At 39.8% G+C, this 22,668-nt stretch overlaps 1 protein-coding gene and 1 non-coding gene across 3 annotated transcripts in view; both read left to right on the plus strand.

Moving 5' to 3' along the window:
- Positions 1–4,807: 4,807 nt before the first annotated feature.
- The window catches only part of LOC118592262 (ATP-binding cassette sub-family G member 3-like), a 33,698-nt gene continuing 15,837 nt past the window's right edge, over positions 4,808–22,668 (plus strand). For both annotated transcript variants that reach the window (XM_036201081.1, XM_036201082.1), the window contains exons 1-3: positions 4,808–5,144; positions 19,909–20,130; positions 22,194–22,253. In XM_036201081.1, coding sequence (XP_036056974.1) covers positions 19,928–20,130; positions 22,194–22,253 — 263 coding nt within the window. In that variant the 5' untranslated portion in view covers positions 4,808–5,144; positions 19,909–19,927. The remainder of the gene's footprint in view (positions 5,145–19,908; positions 20,131–22,193; positions 22,254–22,668) is intronic.
- Positions 7,988–8,097, plus strand: LOC118592613. The gene has a single exon (XR_004946087.1). It is a non-coding gene; the product is annotated as a U6 spliceosomal RNA (small nuclear RNA).

The following is a 22,668-nucleotide window of genomic DNA, read 5'->3' on the forward strand; positions in this document are numbered from 1 at the left end:
CTTTCCTCTGTCTTTATTTTTAAAGCAATGTTTGATTATACACCTTCTATGTCCTAGGGCAAACAAGGACATGTCAAGCCCATCAGAAACAGATATAAAAAAATAGGATCAGGTTAGAATGAATGAAATGAAACAGGAAAATAAAGTACTACAACAACAAACAATGAAATGAAGAGCTGGTTGTGTGAAAAGAAAAACAAGATCAATAACCCCTTAGCCAAACTAGCCAAAAGAAAAGGAGAGACATTAAAGCTAAAAAATTATAGACAAAGAGGAGATATTACTTCAAATACCAATAAAATGTGGAAAATCTTAAGGGCATATCTTACACACTTATATTCTACCAAGTAGGAAAAATCCAAAAGCTATTAATGAATGGCTAGATATTTATGACACAACAATGTTAAATACAGATGAGATAAAGAACATAAATGAGATAGAAATGGTAATACACCAACCCTAAAGGTACAGGCTCAGATAGATTCATTGTAGAATTCTACCTGGTTTTTGAAATAGAACAGTTAAGTTTTCTCACATGATGCCCTAAAGCAGAAAAGGAAGGAATACTTCCAAAGTCATTTTATGAAGCTAGTGTTATCCTGATACCAAAACCAGACAAAGATACAGCAATATAAAAAAAAATTAGGGAACATAGATACAGACATGCTCCATAAAATATTTGTAAACTGATTTCAAAACATAGAAAAAGAATTGTTCATCATGATTGAACTGACTTCATTCTAGAGACACAGGGATATTCAACATACACAAACCAATAAAGTAATACACTGTATAAAGAAACTCAAGGACAAAAATCACATGATCATTCAATAGATGTAGGAAAGGACCTTGACAAAAATCCAAATCCTTTCATGAAAACAACCCTGAAGAGAATATGAATGGAGGAAACACATCTCAGCATGATACAGACTGAACGACCCGCAGCCAACATCATGATACCTGGAGAAAAACTCAGGCATTTCCACTAAGATCAGGAATAAGCCTGGGCAGTCTGCACTCTCCACTCTTGTTCAGTACACTGCTTGAGATCTTAGCTAGAGCAGCAAGACAAGAGAAAGACAGAGACAAACAGGAAGGGAGAAGTAAACTTGTCCTTGTGTGCAGACAACAGGAGCCCACACATAACAGACTAAAGACTCCACCAGAAATTTCTTAGAGCTAATAAACACCTTCAGTAAAGTGCTAGGACACAAGATTAACAAACAAAAATTAGTAGCTTTTCTGTAATCAATGACAAACAGACTGAGAAAGAAATCAAGGAGACAATATTAACCATAGTAACCTCAAAAGCAATAAAATATCTTGTAGGAAACCTGACCAAAAAAAAAGCAATGATCCCCACAAACTTTAAAAACTTTAAAACATCGACAAAAGGCATCGAGGAAAATACCAGAAGGAAAATTTTCCATGCATGTAGATTGGAAAAATTGCTGATGTGAAAATCACTATTCAAAAAAAAAAAAAAAAAGTCTATGGATTCAGCATAATCTCCACTAAACTTCCACCATTCTTCACAGAAATAGAAAAACATCTAGAATTATATAAAATTATATAAGAGAACCTGGTACTCCGAATCAATCTTGCACAATAAAAATAATGCTAGAGGTATCATTATGCTATATTTCAAGATACACAACAGAGCCATAGTACTAAAAACAGTACAGTACTGGCACAGGTAGAGATGTGTAAACCAATGGAATGGAACTGGGGACCAGGATATACTCACTTATAAGGCAGTTCTATTTTTAGTCCCTGAGAAATTTCCTCCCTGATTTCAACAGCACCTGTGTCCTTTAACACTCTAACCAACAGAGAGAAAGGGCTCCCCTCCCCCACATTCTACCATTGTTTGTTACCATTTGTTTTCTCCATGAAACCCATTCTGATTGGAGTGAAATAGACCTCAAATCATGTAATTTACAAGTCCTCAATGGATAAGAATTTGAGCACTTGAAAAAATATTTATGATCCATTGGGTTTTGTTTCTTTTTTCTTTTCTGTCTTTTCTTACTTTTTTGTGTATGTGTGTTTATTCTGTTGAGAACTCTCTGTTTATTTCCGTAGCCAATTTATCATTTGCTTTCTTGATGTTTTCAGGTTTTTTCTGTATTCTGGCGATTGTTCCTCTATCAAGGGTTTAGCTGCTGAGGATTTTCTTCCACCACATAATCCAAAGGCCTCTGTCTCCTCTTGCAGAGATACCTGCCCCTCTGTGTTCATTGCTGCTCTGGATACACTAGAGGAAGTGGAAATAGCCTAGATGTCCAGTGCTAAGATGGCAGGGGTGGTGAATGTAGTGGAAATGGGGCACTATAATAATCCATGAGAGGAAGATACAGACAATCACACTAATTTAGACAATTAAGCTGATAAAAGTCCTTTAGTTTTAGTCCTTGACCAAGAGTGGGCTCATGCCTCAAAGTCTCTTGGTGCAGAAGGTCAGAGGTAGAGCATTTTAAAGGCAGAACCTACAATTTCAATGATGTTGAATGAGAGGGAACATAAGTTTGCATCATTTATTTTGACAGAACATGGGCATTTCAGATACAACATGACAATTAATTTTGACTTATACCTTCTTTGGTTATTTTAGTTTAAGTTCATATATCACTAGCTATTTTGGTTAATAAATCTGGACCACAATGGTCATGGGAATCCCAAATGTGTTTTCAAGGCAGTCATCACTGTTGTGAGGTAGAGGGCTGAGAAGTGTCTGAGCAGACCAAAATGGAGTCAGGACAGGATGGCTTTGCTTTCGTCACTTCAGTACATGCGTGCGATAGAATTTTACTGAGTGCAAAGAAAATTAAATTTGTAGGAAAATTGATTGAACTAGAAAATATTATGTTAAATGAGATAATCCAGGCCTGGGAAAATAAATTTCACTTATAAATGTTGGTCCTACCTTGAAATTGTAGATTTCTGTGTTTAACTTAGATGCCCATAGAGGCCAGGAAGTGTGAAAAGGGCCATTGTTAGGGAGGGCACTAAAATGTGTGCTATATGAAAATAAAGAGGGAACTCTGGCATAGGAAGGTTTATTTGGGAGTAAGGGAGGAGGAAGGAGGTGAGGGGGTAGAAGGAACTGAAACTGGATCTGCATGAAAAAGCCATGTGGAAATCTACAAATTTGTAACCCAATTAAACAAAAATAATTTAAAAACTGAGTTTGAAGGGTGGTGACCTTTTCTCTTTTCTTTCTGCTCTTTGGTTTTCAAGGCAGAGGGCAGAAGCAGTTTCACTTTGTAGCCCAGGCTGGCCATCAAGCTCTATGTAGCACAGGCTGTCCTCTAACTTGTAAACCTTGGGCCTCAGGCTGAGTCCTGAGATTAAAGGTGTGTGTTCCTATTCCTCCTTCTGAAGTACTCGAAGTGTTCTATAAAAAAATCTGAGTTTCAGCCGGTCGGTGGTGGTGCATGCCTTTAATCCCAGCACTCGGGAGGCAGAGCCAGGTGGATCTCTGTGAGTTTGAGGCCAGCCTGGTCTACAAAGTGAGTTCCAGTAAAGGCGCAAAGCTACACAGAGAAACCCTGTCTCCAAAAACAAACAAACAAACACAAACAAAACAGCTGAGTTTCACGAATACAAATATGTCACATTGTAAATACACATCAAGCAGTCTAGTCAGATTTTCTATAATGTTGTATGTATGTGCATGTGTGGTTGTATGTGGGTGTGCATGCCTGTGGAGGTCAACAAGAGTATTATCCCCACTCTCACCCTGAACCTGAGGAATGAACCAGGGATTCTGATTCATCCAGAATGGCTGATAGGCAAGCCCCAGGGACCCCTGGCTCCCCCTCCCACTATCAGGATTTTTGCCTGGTGCTGAGGATCTGAACTCAGGTCCTCATGCTCACAGAGTCAGGCCACTGCCCAGCCTGGACTTTCTCTGTATGTATCTCATACTCTGATAAATTTAACCTTATCAAAACTTTAATAATTTGTATTCTTTGAGAATTTTGAGAACTTTACACATAGGATGTTTTTTAATCATACTCAGCCTCACTCACCCTCCACTGCTACCTTAAAACAGAATTCCTCCCAAAGTCCCCCTCCCTTTCTCTCTCCCTCCCCTTCTTCAATGACCATCGAGTCCAGTCAGTGATGCCCATGTACACATGGAGTAGAACCATGCCCTGGATAGTCACCATACCAAGGACCACACTCCTGAAGAACACAGACTTTCTCTCTCCTGGCAGTCATCAACTGTCTATAGCTCCTCAGCGGGAGGGGGAGGGCCCGTGTGACCCTCCCCCATTCATGCTGGAATGTTACAGAGACTATTAGAGTATGAAACTGACTTACAACACTGAACTTTGTGGTCTATGAAGTGTCCTGTACTGCACACACTGCGCCATCTGACTGCAGGTTCACAGTCTACACTTAGTCCCCTGTCCTCTTCCTGTTCTTTAGGGATAGAGTTTGATATTTAGATCAGGCACCCAAACCCCAAATCCTCCTGCCTCAACCTCTCGGTTATAGGGATTACAATCGTGAACAGTGAGTTATTTCTCAATTGATTTCTTGAGATATAAAATGAAACTATAAATCAATTTACATTAACAACCTGGGCGCTGAACAAGCCACATGCTGGCCTGTCCTGACCCCAGTGTTTGTCTCTTTCTGTGTTAAACATATATTCGCCTCCTGCTTCTTTCCCCTCATCTGCTAAACACGCTCCGCCCCCAAACCCTGTCTCCCTTCCCCCCTCCCTCCCCCCAATGCGTTACTTTCTTTTTGTCTCTTCCGGGATGCTAGATGCTGATTTCTCATCCTCCAGCACTAGTGTGTGCTCGACCCTTGGGACTGTGCAGACTGCCCAGCTCTCCAGAAGCTTGCCCTGAGCTGGGGCGCCCCAATCCCAGGGCCCTACATAGGCCCCACCCCTACGTCGCCCCTCCCGACGCCCCTTGCCCCCATCCCGTGGTGTCCTAGCGGGCTACTTCCTGTCCTCTGTTTGTGATCCGCCCAGGTTGCGGCCCCTGAAGGAGGACAGCAAAGGGGGCCCAGGAAGCAGAGGCTCCAGGACACTGAGGGGCAGAAGCCAGAGCCTCAGGACAGAGCTGCAGCCCTCCTCCCATCCCGTGCACAAGCAGACTGGGCTCCTGCATCTGACCCTGGTGAGTGTGGGCAGACAGGGCTGGGAATTCCTTTGCAGCTTCATGTGCAAGTGTGAAATGCAGACTACCGTTCATGTCATCTGTCTGTAGAGGGTATGGTGTTCAGGCAGCAGCGGGTTCAGGATGTACAACCTCTGATTTCCAAATGTGTGAAGGTAAATAAAGTTGATGTTGGCTGGGTAAAGTTTTATCAATCAGTGAAGTTACCACAAGCTCAAAAGGAATTTGTTAGCACTGGTATTTTAGGAACTGGAACAATTTATTCTCTTTCTTTATCTGATGATTTAAAATTTGTCCCAAAATCTCTAGTTTGCTATATAGATAGTCACTAACTTCCTACAACTCTTATTCAGATAGTGCGGGGAAAACGTTTGAACATTGTAAACCTTTCAGTGACTGTGTATCTACAATGCTATCTTCTTTTCTTGTGCAATACCAGAAATGTAATTGCTTGTCTAGTTTTAGAAACACAGAAAGTTTAATAGTAACACATATTTATTGAGCACCATGTGTCCAGGCCTGGGCATTTGCACAGAAGAACCCTTCTTCTGGTGTTAACACAGGCCTCTCCAACAGTTACTTCTCTTTAATCAACATGTGTTAAAATGCACCCACATGCAGAAACTTTTCTGCACATTACTGTGTCTAAGGATCTGTGAAGCGTTTGGAAGGATGAGAGGAAAATAAAATACAAACTAGAATGGAGAATTGTTGTGAGAAAAAGAACATCAGAAGAGACATCAATACATTTAGGGTCCCTGAAAGCTGAATCGAGTTACATTTTAAATGATTTATTCATTTTTATTTACTGTGTATGAATGTTTTGATTGCATGTATGTAAGTGAACTGTTTGCATATCTGGTGCCCCTGGAGGTCAGAGAGGGCTCTGGATCCCTTGGAACTGGAGTGTCAGACAGTTGGAAGTCCTCTGTGTGGGTGCTGGGATGGAACCCAGGACCTCTGCAGGAGCAGAGCCTAAGTTGAATTCTTGAGACCATAACAAGAGAGGGCCTATCAGTCTCACAACTCAGGAACAAGAAGGGGAAACAAAGTGGCTTTTCAGAGAAGCTTCTCCTGGCCTTTGCCTTTGAGGGAACATCTCTTGTGTGTGTTAATTTGGGATATTGGGGAGATTCAAAGGAAGTCTGTGCCTAGAACCATCCCATAATTCTGGCAGCAGAGCCTATGCTAAAGGAAACTCTAGTTGACATTTTCCTTACCCTGTTACAGACACCTTTGATGAACAGGTCTTACTTAAAGACAAACCAAGATTTTATATGGGTTATGTGAATTTCATGTTCTTTAAGTATTTGGCAAATACTTACCTTATAGCCACATTGCATATATTTGGGAGCACCATGTGACTTTTTAGTGCATTTGAACACAGTGTATGATCAGCTCAGGGCAGTTTTCAGGACATCCTGGACATTTTGTTGACTGTTTTTCATTTAAGTTCGGTTGTTTTTGAAAACTATATGAAGTGGGCAGTCTCAGAATCAGCTGCTTGAGGAAATTAATTAGGATTAAGATGGATTATGAAAATCAAAGAACTGGAAAGCCTACCTTACACACACAAACACACACACACACACACACACACACACACACACACACACACGCTACGTTGGTACAAAGAAAACTAAAACTTTTTCTCCACAAAGATAACTGCCCAGCTCACTTTAGGATGCGAAATAAAAATTAATAATCTATATGACTTTGACTTCACACTTCTTCTCTTGAGGAATGGCTTTATTGTAGCGTGATTTACATTATACTCCTCACCAACTTGTAGTGCACACTTCTGTGGCTATGGGTATATTCAGAGGCGTGCAAACATATTTTCTTAACATAACCTGCTTATTTAAATCCAGAGATGCTTTACCACAGCTTCTGTAGGTCTTTTCAGTGCGTGTGTGTGTGTGTGTGTGTGTGTGTGTTACACTGTGTGTGGAGATCACAGAATAACTCTTGAGAGTCAGTTCTTTTCTTCCAACTTACGAGGCGATCTCTCCTGAATTTCTTGCATGCTGGGTCCTCCAGGTTATCTCCCCCTTCAGCATCCAGGTGATTCCCCTGTGTGGGGATTTCGAAGGCATGCCGCTGAGTCCCCTTTTCATGGTGTTTTTGGATTGAACTCAGCTCTCCAAACTTGTGCAGCCAGCACGTTTACCTGCAGAGACATATTGCTGGACTCTGGATGGTTTTCAGAGCTTTTTTAATTGGTATGTGATTCAGAGGATCAAATCCAGAGCCTTCCATATGCTAGGCAAGTGCTCTGTGAGTCCAGTGGGATTTTAAAAAGAAACATTTCATCCACAATTGGGGTAATTTGACTTCTCTCTCTCTCTCTCTCTCTCTCTCTCTCTCTCTCTCTCTCTCCCCTTTCTCAGAGGATTCAAGCCCTGTATTACATAATAGTTGAGGGAATTTTGCCCTTGGTGCTATCCTATATTTTGAGGAACTAACTTAAGTTATTCCCTATTCAGTACAATGCTGTTGGTAGGATTCTCACTGTGGCTTTTATTGTGTGCATGTGTGAGCTTTCTCTTCCTGGTTTGTTCAGTAATCAAGAATGAGTTTAAATATTTCAAGGACTTCTCCATCTATTGAGATTATCATCTGGTAGGATACAGGAAATTACCTTTTTATTTGTTAAACCTTGCTTTACAGCATAAAATGATTTTAAAGCTTGAAGTGATTTCTGTCTTGGCAAAAGACCCATGAACTGCTGAGGAGGATGTGACTTCAGTGATTGTATAGAATATTCTGTATAAGTCTTGTGAGTCCATTTGATCTATGGCACAGTTTAACTCTGAAGTTTGTTGACTTGTCTACTGATGGGAGTGGCAGCACGTATACTAAACCTGGAGTGATACAGAGAAGATTAGTATGGCCCCTGTGCAAGGATGACATACACACACACACACACATTGGTGAAGTATTCCATATTTTTAGGATAAAATTGATTTGATAGAGAAAAGGGTTCTCCTTAGGAAGGGGGAGGGAGGTAAATACAGGAGAAGGAAAGAAACACATAAAATAACAATATGGATGGATGAAAAAGCCTCAAAGAGTCACACTATTAACTGTTTACCTAAAACAATAAAACCTATAATACCCACAATTCAGTATATACATATACATACATAATCTTAATGAACTTTCTCATCTAGGCTGATGGAACTCCCAAAGACCACTTAACAAAAAACAAAAACAAATACCAGATATGAGAAGCCCTCTTGTGAGTTGTTGCTAGGGCTGTCTAGGAGACTCCTAAGACATACAGTCTATTGCCATTGCCCTTAGTCATCCCCCAGAGGTGGAAGGTAATTCCCCTTTGCTGAAGACACCATGCACTTCAGACACAGGGCCAGAGGTCCCAGAGCCGTCACTGACTTGGATCCTCCCTCCTGCCCTGAGGGCTATCATTCCTGGTACTAAAAGGCATATGAAATCTTCCAAAGGAGAGAGGCCACAGCAGACCTCCTTAGCAATGACGTCATGAACCACATCAGTGATGACCTGTGGGTGAGGTAGTGACGCACCAGCCCTGTCAGTGACTGTGGTGGTTTGAGAGAAAATCACCTTCAAAGGAATTGCCACTATTAGGAGGAATTGCCATGTTGGAGTAGGTATGGTCTTGTTGGAGGAAGTGTGTCATTATGGAGCTGGCCAATGAGGCTTCATATATGCTCAAGGCACACCCAGTGAGATAGACCACTTCCTGTTGCCCATGTAAGATGTAGAACTTTCTGCTTCTTCTTTAGAAAATGTCTGCCTGCATGTCACCATGGGATGATAATGGACCAAATCTCTGAACTGTGAGCCACCCGATTAAATGTTTTACTTTATAAGAGTTGCCATGGTCATGGTGTCTCTTCACAGTAATACAAACCCTAACTAAGGCAGTCTCTAACTGAGCTTGGTACTGTGAACCTAGATATCAAACCAGTGCTAGTGAAGCCAGAGTTATTGGAGGAAAACCTATAACCTCTAATTTACCAAAGCAGCATAATCCTTAACAACCCTGTAAACATTTGTCCTTACACCCACAGTGTCAGTCCCATAAGTGGAAGTCCACTGACACCCATAAGTGTAGTCTACCTCCCATCAATGAACTTCTCTTTGCAATGGATAGAGACAGTTGCAGAAAACCACAACCAATTAGAATGCCTCCCAGCTTCTGGTATGGCTTGCTATTAGCTCTGACCCCTAGGCAACTTTATTTATTAACATACAAATAAAATCCCATTTCAGTACAAATAAAATATCACCATATTTCCCCTTTTCTATTTTAATAAAAAGAAAAAAGGAAAAAAGTTATAACTAATATAAGAAAAACTATATACAAAAGTACAATAACTATATACCATATATACAAGCAATGGACTAAACAATGTCTAGTCCATTTGCATTTGACAAATTCAGAGAAAATAATTACACTATCTGTACTATTTTGGTAAATCCAAAATGTGCCTGATTCACTTTCTATCCTAACTTATATTACTAACAGAACTATCATATAATGTCTTTCAAATTTACACACTTACACCTCTTTAGTGAGTTTCTTTTCTGAAATTCTTAACAAAGAAAACTATATAGCTAACTAATTTTCAACTCCCTCAGAGACTCAAGAAGGAAATAATACTACCTAATAAAAAATAAAAACAGGAAGTGCATGTAAGCAGCTTCAAAAAAAAAAAAATATGAGTTGACAGAAACAGCCAGCTGCCTAGACAGTCACCTGAGGTTTCTCTGCAGTGTTGGGGCATCATCTTCATCCTATAAGCTTAGCGTATCTGACAGACTCATTTGTGAACTAGGATGTATACAAGGTCAACAGTTTGACCTCATATTTGGTGAAAACAGTCCATGTACCAGAAACACCTGAATTCCACTAGTGTCATGTCATGATTCATGATTTTAAATTCTGGAAATTGTTGATGTTTTTTGAATTCAACTGTCTATTCTTCTTGGCTGTGTGTGTGTGTGTGTGTGTGTGTGTGTGTGTGTGTGTGTGTGTGTGTTCATCTTGGCATCCCATTCTTCTCCACATCCCTCTATTAAATGCCAGTCTACTATTGAGAACTGTGAGCTTAGTTATTCTTCAAGAATAACTGTTTCAGCTGCTGTTCCACTGCACCTCAGCAGCCATCGGCCCATTGCCTGTTCAGCTGCCTTTGAAGAAAAGGTACCTTTTCCAGATTGTAAAGGCCACTCACTTCAGGGATGGTGCCATATTGTCCTGGCCTCAGAAGATGCCTTTTGATAAAGCCGCAAACACACCTGTCTTGGCAAGAATTGTTTTTTTTTTTTCGAGTCCTGTCTGTTCTGTTTGTCAGCAGTCAATTTGAGGATACTTTGTTGTTCAGTGGCTAACTTTTGCCACAATGAAAGTTAGCTCCATATGCAGTTTCTTCAATGCCCATATTTTCTCTGAATTAGATTGGAACTGCCAGGAGCTGACATGTCTCATAGACATAACAAAAAAGACAATTTTTCTAAGTTATTAAAAGATTTTAAATGCCATATTCTGTAGATCTCCAAAGGGTTTGAAGATGACCTGTCTATCTAAAATATATCTGCTCGATCTTGAAAACACACCTAATATGACTTCAAGTTCTATTGTAGTGTCTAAGTACTAACTTTCATTTCTTTATATCCTAATAGTTGGTAATAATAACATTCAAGGATCAGCAAATTGTATTACATTGTTAAATGAACAGTATAAGTACAATATCTTGAACAAGATTAGAATTATATGTATGGCATTTTCTAACAATATCAATCTCTCTCTCTCTATATATAATTTATATACAATATAAAACAATCCAATCCAATGTAAAGTATTTAAAATTAGTAATTCTCTTTTTCTTTTTTAATCAAGAACCTTAAATCTAATCTCCTTTGCTTAGCCCTTTCCTAACCCTTAACAACAACTTGTAACCAACCCTCCTAAACAATGAAAATTATCCCAGACCCCAAACCCATTAAAAGACCAAAAAAACCATCCGCTCCACACCACCTCTTTGGGAATGTGGGTGTTGTATTCTTAAAATTGCTTGCTGCTGGGTATGGGCGAAGGTATCTTTATTCTGAAAAGAAAAATTTTGGGTTAATCATCAAATTCTAGGAAAGGCAACTATATCCTTTGTTATCCAGTCTGTGCATAATGCCAAAGTTCAGGGTTTATCTCCAGTCCTTACTCAAATAGTCTTTGAAACTGGGTCATCTCAGCTAGCCCTCTCAAAATTGCTCTGAGCACTTTGTAGTCCAAAGCTGATCTATAGATGATGTTTGTTAACTTAGTGATATTATTATTGTCCATGTGGAATTGTTGTTGTGGGGCCCCGTCTTCTTCCTGGAGACTTCAGTTGATGTTAGGCCTGGCTGTCATTTCCTGTAGAAAACTGAAAAGAGACTCGAACACAAAGACACGTATAGGCAGCTAATCGAAGCCTTTTCTCTAGAATTAGTTAGTACTCTATATGACCATTAATATTTTAACAAAGTTTAAAATGTATGTATCTATCTATATATATATCTTGTAAATTTGATATAAAATTCATACTTTAAGAAAAGTTTAAAGAATCAGAATAGAATCAAAGAATTGAGATTAGTAATAGAATAGTCCCTCAATTAATTTGGTTTTTCTCCTGTCCCATGTCAGAAGATGGCTCTTTCTTCTGGCATGATACAGGGAGTTTGCATTTTCCTTTTAACAACATGCTTGAGTTTAAAGGAGGAGAGAGCCATTCTCCAACTCCAAAGTCAGCTTTAAATTTTAATTGAACTGGGACTACAAGAAGACCAATAGTGTTAAATTTCTTTAGAGAAGAGCAAAAACAAACATTTAGGAAGACTTATAAAATTTTATAGATGATATACCAATAGGCCATTTCACTCTGTTTCCTGAGATAGATGATTTGTCCCTTTTCTTCAGTTGTCTCATTTGTCCAGTGTTCTTCAGATTCCTTAGCCTTCATTTTCCTAAAAGACAAAAACAAAAGCCCTTCCCCAAGACTAATTTTGGGAAGGTTCCCTTTTGGCAAGTTATTATCTGATTAAATGAAAAGGCATGTGTTACTGGTATGTTAGTTTAATTTGGATGGTCATGCTAGTTGATGAACTATCACCTCTTCTAATTAAGAGGTCTCTCTTGTTTAAATCGAAAGTTCATCAATTTTGATGGTATCCACAGCTTATCTTCTCCTGTAGAAACAAAAGCAAAACTTCGTCCCCAACGTAATGGGGTTCACTTTCTGTTCATAATTTTTTAATTCAACCCTCTTTAGTTAAAGGTACAGCAATTTCTGCTGGGTCTATTCCTGCTAATTAAACAAGTCTCAATTTTCCTTTCAAAATTAAGTCAGAGATTTTTTTCCACATAAGTTTTTAATTTTTTATTTGGTAAAAATATCCATTCCAATATAATATCTCCCCTATGCATTAATATTCCTGTAGGAGAATGCCTAGAAGGTAAAATAACCAAAATACAACCCAGCTTTGGATTGATACGATCCACATGTCCTTCATGTACTTTCTTTTCTACCAAGGCCAATTCTTTCTCAGCTTCAGATGATAATTACCTTGGACTATTTAAGTCCTTGTCACCTTCTAAGGTTTTGAAAAAATGATTCAGTTCATCATTTTTTACCCCAACAATAGTTTGTAGATGAGAAATGTCTCCAAATAATCCTTGAAAGTCATTAGAAGTCTGTAATTGATCTCTCCTAATTTGCACCTTTTGGGGTCTAATTTTTTGTATCTCTATTTTATATCTTAAATAATTAATAGAATTTCCTTTTTGTATCTTTTTCAGGAGCAATTTGTAATTCCTAGCAAGGCAAAATTTTCTTTACTTCTTCAAACATTCTTTCTAAAGTATCTGCATTTGAGTCAGCTAGTAAAATATCATCCATATAATGATAAATTATAGATTAGGAAATTTTGTACATATCACTTCCAATGGCTGTTGTTCAAAATATTGGCACAGGGTTGGGCTATTCAACATTCCCTGTGGGAGGACCCTCCATTGAAATCTCTTAACCAGTTTAGAATTATTATAAGTAGGCACTGTGAAAGCAGATCTTTCTCTGTCTTTTTCTTGTAAGGGTATTGAAAAGAAACAGTCTTTTAAATCAATAACTATAAGAGGCCATCATTTTGGTAACAGAGTAGGTAAAGGAATCCTAGATTGTAGAGAACCCACTGGCTGAATTACTTTGTTAATTGCTCTTACAGGAGAATTCCAAGGGCTGGTTGATTTTTCAATATGCTGAGCATTTAACTGTTCTTCTACCAGCTCTTTTAAAGCCTGGAGTTTCTCTGTTGTTGAAGGCCATTGATGAACCCATACAGGCTTGTCTGTTAACCATTTTAAAGGTAGAGCTGTTGGTGTCTTTGGAAGATCTGGAAGATCATCAGTTTTTGTGCTCTGTTCTTGTATAATATGGATGGCTGGTGACCACTCATTATAATAATACCTTCTAATATTTCTCTCAGACACATGTGCTAGTTTATGATTTATTTCTGAGGTTGGAGGGATGTTAATCTGAGTATTCCATTGTTGCAACAGGTCTCAACCCCACAGGTTCATAGCTATGTTAGCCCCATATGGTTTTAATTTTCCTCTCTGTCCTTCTGTATCTATACATTCGAGCCATCTTGCACTCTGTTTCACTTGAGATAATGTTCCAATTCCTAACAGTTGAACATTTACCTCCTGAAGAGGCCAAGTTGGATGCCAAAATTCTGATGCAATTATGGTCACTTCAGCACCTGTGTCTACCAGACCAGACAGCAAAACACCATTTATTCTTATTGTTAATTTTGGTCTTTGTTCATTTATAGAAGTTTGCCAAAAATTTTTCTTTATGTTTTCTCCTGAATTTTCTGTTCTCTCTGTTTCATCATCCCGAGCAGCCTAGTTTATTCCAGTAGGCATGTTGGTTATTTAATTGCTCTGAGTAGGGGTTTCCTCTACAACTGCAGGAAAGGTCTGAACTGGATTCACCGTTGGGACCTGCCTGAGGCCCCTCTGGGAGTTTATGGAAGACCAAGGTAATCAAGGCAAATTATTACCTTGCCTGTCCCTTGTTTATCTACATTCTTTGGTCCAGTGTTTTCCCTTACTTCACCTTCTGCATACTCCAGAAGGAAGGGGCATTCTGTTGCTATTGTTCCTTGAAGAAACATTGTTTCTAGGTATGCCCTGTTTATAGTCCCTTTCAAATGTCCTTGCTTTCCACATCCAAAACATCTGATATTCCTCAAACCTCTTGAAATTGCTTCTCCTATCCACATGTCATCATGGTCATAAGCCTCAACATTAAACATGTCTCTAACCCAATCTTCCAAGGGTGTAGATCTTGCCTTTAATGGCCTGATTAATACTCTTACATGCATGCATTCTCAAAAGCCAAAGCTTCGATTATTATCTGGCTAGCTTCTGAATTTGGGACCATTCTCTTTAACTCTGAAGTCAGTCTTTGTAAGAAATCTGTGAAAGATTCTTTTGGGCCCTGTATAACCTCTGTAAATGACTCAGTTTTGTTTCCTGGTTCCTCAACTCTGTCCTATGCATTCAAGGCTTCCATTTGACATAGAATTAGGGTTTGGATATCATATAAACATTGTGTTTGTATTGCAGCATATTGGCCTTTTCCAACAAGTTGGTCCTGGAAGATTTGTATAACTTTATCCCTCCATTGTTTTTCTATGATTTTAGCTTCCTCTTGGAACCACATTTGCCACTGTAGCTGTGCTCCAGGTTCCAGAACAGCCTGTGCCAACTCCTGCCAGTCCTGTGGTATAATCCTATTATAAGTTGCTTTACATATGTGGAATACATACCGTAAGATACTATTGCCTCCTTAAACTGCTACGCCCACAGCTGTGACACCTGTGTAGCTGTAGCAAGTATGCCGCTGTGCTGGGGCCCAGCAGCTGAAGGGTTGAGGTTGGAGCTTCCCGGAGCGTGGCCTCAAGCGGTTCCCCCACAATCAGCAATCGTCATGCAGCCTGAGGATCCCAGGAAGCCCTGGAGAATGAAATGGCCTTGACAACAGTCCTTGTTGGCACTAATCATGATCTTTCTCTGTATGTCTTATCTGTGTCTTCTCCAGTTAACAGCACAACCAGTACAGGTCAGCACCAACATGACTGACCCAGGTCACCTGTACCCGGAGCACCTCCATTTATCAGACCAGTGTATAAGGAACCTCAAAAGACTTCCTCAAATACATCTCTGGGGTCGTTCCTGTTTAGAGTAGAGCAGCGCGAGCTCTTGTCAGAAACAGCCAGAGAGCCCAAAACTGAAAGTAAAAATAAAAAATGTTACGAGGGAATAAACATAGCGTGCCAGACCCTTCTAGAGAGAAAGAGTTAGAGAAAATTCCCCAACACACACTTCCCGGGGGGTATACACAGTACTTCTTAGGAGGGAGCTGGTGGACAGCCCCTAGGTGGACCCCCGAAGGTGGAAGTTACCTAGAGCCGCTCCCATATACAGGAAGTTATGATAAAGTTGGGAACAGATGGGTAAATTATAAAGAACGGCTTGGAAAGCAAATGGGTATATGATAGTAAAATATAACCCAGGCTGGCAAGAGTTTGGCTCCCCACAGATGTGGTCACTGGTGCGAGACAGATTTCACAAAATTCTGAGATCATGCCCTCAGACAATAGCCACGGTGAACTCGCGCTGCGGAAGTGATACACAAAAATAGATATGGATGTCTCTTGTTATTGTTTCTTGCTGACTCTGAGTAATTGTAAAAAATAATGGCCTGATGTAACCCCCTGCCAAGTTCCTTGATTGTAAAAGTATATAAGCATTGCCTATACAGAAGTAAAATTGCAGCAGCACATCAACACATGTGTCTGTCTGTCATTCTCCTCGCCGATTCCTGACTTCTCCTTGAGCCTTCTCCCTGGTTCTCCCGCAGTGGTGGTCTCCCTCTGGGTGGTCTGCGGCACTTAAACCTTCATAAATTTAACATTTCAACTGGAGTCCAAATGTTTTGTGCATTCACTTGACCAGGTGGCTGTTGTATGGTTACTGGATAAATTAAGGGTGATTGTGTGAAAACAGGCTTTCTTTCGGTAACCTTATAATCCAATCCTGAAATAATTTCACTGTTAATTTCTTCTGTCTGAATCTGAATTTCTCTATAATTCATTTTAACAGGTTTATCTAAAACTTTTATCCTGGCACTTAAATTGACTAATTTTTAAATAGTAAAATAAGGATAAGAAAAGTAATAATGTGCATAATCCCATCACCACTAATCTTCTCATATCGTTGTTCCATTTTCAGACTACCTAAAATGTTATCAGACCAGTTTTCTTCCAGTGTACACATAAAACCCTTTTTTTTTTTAAATGTGGAAAAATTTTCTCTTTTAAATAGTTTTTTTCTTTAAAATATATGATGTCTTAATTGACTTACCAAGTCTGCGTAGAACAGTAGAAATCTGAGGGAATTTAATTTTTCTCTTTTCTTTTTGGTTTTTTGAGACAGGGTTTCCCTGTGTAGCTTTGCGTCTTTTTTTCCTGGAACTCACTTGGTAGCCCAGGCTGGCCTCGAACTCACAGTTATATGCCTGCCTCTGCCTCCCGAGTGCTGGGATTAAAGTCGTGCCCCACCACCTCCCAGCTCCGAGGGAATTTCAAAAAAGTTACCTAGCATCCAAATCCAGAGAGAGAGAAAGCAAGCAAGAAAGCGTAGCCACATTCTGGCTAAAAGCTTAAATCCAGCCACGTGTTCCTGCTTGAGCCACTCGATCCTGGGCTCTGGCTCCCTTAAGCTCTGATCACCTGCGTTTGTGTTTTTGGCTAAAAGCAGCCTATCTGCAGTTGCAGCGTAGTTCTGGCAGGCCTGACTTGTTGGTAGCACCAGCTGCGGGTAACGGCTTGTAGCTACAGCAGTGGTTTGCTTCATTTTGAAAGTAAATGCTGATGCTAAAATGACTCTGTACCTTATATGTACACATGTCCAGCACATATAGTAAAACATAGATTGATAAATAACTTATTACTACAAATATATTATTCCTACCTATAAGTAAATCAGGCTAGGAACACCGAGACCTATGATGTTTGAAGACCTTGCCCAAGAAACCAAGCTTGTGTGCTTGTCCAGAACACCAGAGCAATGAACACTGTCATGCCCACTTGGATCACACCCACTGGGTCATCATCAGGCCACCTCTCAACCCTGTCTTAGGACTTCTGCTCACCATGACCAGCCCTAATGGAAGTGGATCACTTGAGCTCCCATTTGTTCAGACCCCTTATGCCTGGAGTCAGTGCTTTGGAGCAGTCTGCCCTTGAACTATCTCTGTATCTTGAACTGACATGGGCCTTGAACCAACTGAGTGTTTATTGGCCACCCTGTTCCGGAATAGCTAGCTAGAGTCTCTGCTGCATGTGTATCAACTCCGCTTTTCCTTCCACAACTCTGCTTTAAACCTTGCACCACTGTAACCTTTCTTGATACTGTGTTCAATGCAATCTGTGATCTGAGAGGCAATATTGGTCACTAGAATTGGAAAGAACCAGTTTACACTTGCCAAAAGCACAAGTCTCAAAAACACAAAACAAAACAAAACAAAAGACCACAAGTGCCTGGGAAATGAAAGGCAAGAAAGTTGATGCAGCTTATGAATGCATTGTCTTTCAATAATCTGACATGTGGATGACATAAATGTATCCATGCATTTTTTTTCACATGGCATCCCCATGACAGTGATTGATTCAATGATTTTATTCCTAGTATTGATGTGCCATTCAGGAAGAGACGGTGTCAGGTGCAATTCCCGAGCTGGATTTAAGGCTCCTGAGAGTGATGGGTTCCTCCTGACGGCCTGGTGTCACCAGGGCAGCCTGCTTTACCTTGGAGTTGCTGCCCTGGCCTCACACATGCTGCGCATGCACTGACCTGTACTGTCAGGCCCAGGCCAGTGATTCTCTATGTGCTAGTTTTCTTCTGCATTTTCTCCCTCCCAGGTGATCTTGTCCAGGAACTTCAGAGCCTTTCTTCAAGTCCTGAAGACTTCTTACGCTCTCATGTAGATCTCTGTCTTTCCAACGTGGAGCTTCTTTCTTCCTATGATAGTTCTCATACAGAATGGATTTCATTTCAATAGCAGTCATGTGTTTCTCCAGTTCTCCTTCTTAATCTATCAGTGTTTAAATGGTTGCCAAATGCATTTCTGAAATCTTAATTATGATTGTTTTTAAAATAGATTTTGTGTCCTGTGATAAGAAATCTGTAATTCTTTTCTATCTTTGAGTGTAGCAATCAATTTTCACATTATTTATGATTACTAATCAAAGTCTGGGTTACTTGAGAATCTTTTTCTATTATCTCACTTTAGGAATATTTAATCTTGTTTATTGACCTGCTTAGAAATTTGTAATTGAAATTCTGGATAACATCTTTGAACAGGAAAGATTTAACATTCTTTCAGCAATTTGTGAGTAGAGCACACTGATGTGGCAGAGGCTTGGCCCCATAATTTGGTTTGTCTGAATTTCCAAAGCCTCATCAGCCTCTGGACCTCAAGGCACAGGTTTTAGAATGCCATTGTTCTGAGGATCCAGGTTTGCCTGGTGACAGATGGCTAATAGTTTCCCCAGGAGTAACAGGGCATCTGGCAGACATGTTCAGCAGGTTTTGTTTTCCTGCCTTTCCTGGAGTCACCCTGTACTTTTGAGGTTTCATGTGCTCATGGCAGGAGGGAAGGCAGGAGGGCCTGGGCTGGCTCCAGTGCTGCTGTCCCTCAGCCCTGGCTGCTTTGGTTGGTGTCACCAGAGCACTTCACACAGCTGCTCCCACCCTGTCTGCTTTCAGGTTGCTCCTGGAGGAGGCTTGCCTGAGTGGCTGGTCCCTCACAGGCAGGAGCTCACCACCAGGATGTCAGCTCTTAGAAAGGAAAGCCAGCTGTGTTGAAGATACTTTACACTCTTTCACAAGCTTAGTTCACTAAATGTCTTACTTTAAAGCAGACACTAATAACTTGTGAAAAGAGACATTTGTATTTCATTTGTATTGTTTTCTTTGAAAGTCCTAAGCTCCTTAGCTACTGATTTGGTGTCCCTGGTCATTGTCATTTTATAATTTAAGTCTTGTTGGAATTTTGACATTCCCATTCCAGCAATGATGATGTCATTGTCAGCAGTTCATCTTCTTGGCGTCTGAAGATGCCTGATGACCAGAGGTACAATCTGAGTCTGAAAATATCAGAAATTTCTCCTGATCGCTGTGCAAGGCCAACTTATTATTATGTTGTACGCTGTAACCAGACACACACACACACAGACACACACAGACACACACACACACAGACACACACACACACACACACACACACACACACACACACACACACACACACACACACACGACATGTAGTAAAGATGGTCATGTATCTGCCTCTGAACTTATATTGTATCACAATAGGCTTTTGAAGTAAGACAAATCTGCCCCCTCATCTGTACCCTTCTTCCTTTATGAATTATGAATAACATTTATACTCTACTCATTAGAGCTCATTTGTTTCTTAGGAATTGGGTGTTTAAGGGGAGTCTATGTACTCAGTTATCTCTTCTTTTCATTGGTTCTTAGTTACAGTGATATGTTCATTAGGAAGGAATCTGCCTATGACTTCACAGATTAAAACAATCCTGAAGTGTGCTGTGCTGTGTAATAATGTTGTTTGTGTGGACCATCAACTCACTATTGCTGTTCCATCTACAGGAAGGAAGATCCTCTGGAGATGTCTTCCAATAATGACCCTGTTGCAATCCTGATGATAGAAGGAAATCCCAGTGACCTTCCTGGAATGGACACCAGTGACCTGAGCACATTGACTGGAGAGGCTGTGTTGAGTTTTCATAACATCAGCTATCGAGAGACAGTGCAGAGTGGTTTTCCATTTCGTAAAACAACAGAGGTGAAAGAAAGACTATCCAATATCAAGTATGTGCATGAAATAAAGATATCAGTATATTTTATAACGTTTCAACAAGTTGTCTATTATCAATAAGCTCTGTGTGTGTGTTTGTGTGTGTTCAGTGTATATATCTGTTTACTGTGTGTTTAAGTGTGTGTACATGTATATATATATATATATATATGTGTATATATATGTGTATAAGTGTGTGTGTGTGTGTATATCTGTTTATATATGTGTGTAAGTGTATGTGTGTGTATGTGTTCACATGTGCAGATGTGAGGATGGTATGACATACCCGTGGCACAAGGCCATCACAGGACAACCTTGAGCACTGGTCTTCACCTTCTACCATGTTGCAGACAGAGTCTCTAACTGTTCATTGCTGGGTGTGCCAGGCAAGCAGCCTGCAAGAGTCCTGGGATTCTCTTGTCTCCATCTCTCCATAGAGCATGGTGTTACAGGTGCCCTTTACTGCACCCAAGGTCATGTGAATTCTGGATGTTTAACTTAGGTCCTCCCCCTCACACAGCAGGTGATTCACCCATTGAACCATCCCCCAGCCTCAGCTTGTCATACATACAGGTAGGTTCATGATCACAGTGAAATTAATAAGATGGAGACTACAAGAACAACTTATTGGATTAATGACACAAAAACTTGGTTCTTTGAAAACACAAACAAGCTTGACAATCCCTTAGACATATTATATACCAAAACACCCTGAGAAATGAATTTAACTCAATAAAATTCAATTATGGATGAAAACATAATATCAAAGACACACTATTAAAATCAACATATGGTGAGGAAATATTGAAAATTTAATACCTAGAAATTTGAATATATAAAGGAATTGTGTATGTCTGTATGCACATGCACTCTCATAACTGAACTGAGGGTTTCTGACAGGGTCAGTTACAAGTGATGAGACAGAAGCAATGAGGAAGTCCCAACAGCAGGAGGTCAGGTCCTCGAGTATTTGCTCAAAATTCATTAAGAGATAAGAAGAGCTAAAACCAACGTTCCACACATTGTTCCATAACATAGAGAAGGCGTGCTTCTGACCAAATTCTGAGAACAGAGCACACACACCAAGATTCCCGCTCAGTCTGTATGGACTCTTCCTCCCCCCCCCCCCCCCATGGCCTGTGTTCTAGGGCACTGGTCATTTCTGCTCTTCCACCAGAACTTCCACCATTTTCTTACTAAGAGGGGGATGGGCAGGCCAAAGGACTGACACACTGTCTGGATTGAAATAAGAAGTGGGAATGTAGCTAAGTTTTCTATAAGAATATGCCTTTTCAATCTGGATATTCACTGCTGTGAATCAATCAGTTTTCTGACATACCTTGTATTTGTGCTGTACCTATACATCAATGAAGAATGCCCTGTACTTGAGGGGTGTCTCCCAGTTCTAAACTGAGAGTATTCTAATCGCTTTATCAGGAAAGGAAGTCATCATTCTGTGGTTTTGTATTTAGTTTTCCTATTTTGATTAAGGTGGTGATTTGTTTTGTTTTGAATGTTAAACTAGGCAATGTTCTCCTGTCCTCTGGAGAGCTTCTGTCTAGTTTTTGAATTTCTATTTAAGATGCATTGATTTTGGTTTGATCATATCTTAATAGTAATGACACTGCTACTGATATCCCATGAATCATTGGTTTGTTGTGATGAGGTTTACAAGGCAGCAAGCAGGGCTATATGAAGATACTCATCATCAAACTTGAGCAAGAAGCTGTTGTATACTTGACACATAAAGGCATATGTGTAATAGAGACTTCATGAGAACCTGCTACTTGCTTCAAGGAACACTGAACTTAGATGTACCATGTTTTAAAAAAGAGACCTCATTTAAATAATAAACAAAAGGATTTTATGATATTGAGGCACATTTGTGATGAGTCCTCACTAGCATTAAACATCTTTCATAAATAATGGACCTCTATTAATATTTAAAAATTTTCCTATGAGTTTGTACTTATTATATGTGTACAATTCCATCCACTTTCAATAGAATATTCAGTGTAGACACTAAGATAATATAACTTTAAATAGAAAATCAACCAGTATGACTTTGTGTTTACAGTGGCATCATGAGACCTGGCCTCAATGCCATCATGGGACCTGAAGATGGGAGCAGGTCTTGGTGAGTATAATGGAAAGCACATGCGAGCCCTTTGTATCCAGTTTCTGTGCTGTAAAATCACCTGCACAGGTGTTATTTATGTATTGTGTGAGTACATCTGTGAGTATGTATGTGTGAGTCTGTAAGTATTGTGTGAGTGTATATGTGAGTATATTATGTGTGAGTTTATAAGTACTGTGTGAGTACATCTGTGAGAATATATGTGTGAGTCTGTAAGTACTGTGTGAGTATATATGTGTGAGTCTGTAAGTATTGTGTGAGTATACCTGTGAGTATGTATGTGTGAGTCTATAAATACTGTGTGAGTGTATCTGTGAGTATATATGTGTGAGTCTGTAAGTATTATGTGAGTGTATCTGTGAGTATATATGTGTGAGTCTGTAAGTACTGTGTGAGTGTATCTGTGAGTATATAT

Source organism: Onychomys torridus, chromosome 10 (genome assembly GCF_903995425.1).
Source record: "Onychomys torridus chromosome 10, mOncTor1.1, whole genome shotgun sequence".
NCBI classification, from domain to species: Eukaryota; Metazoa; Chordata; class Mammalia; order Rodentia; family Cricetidae; genus Onychomys; species Onychomys torridus.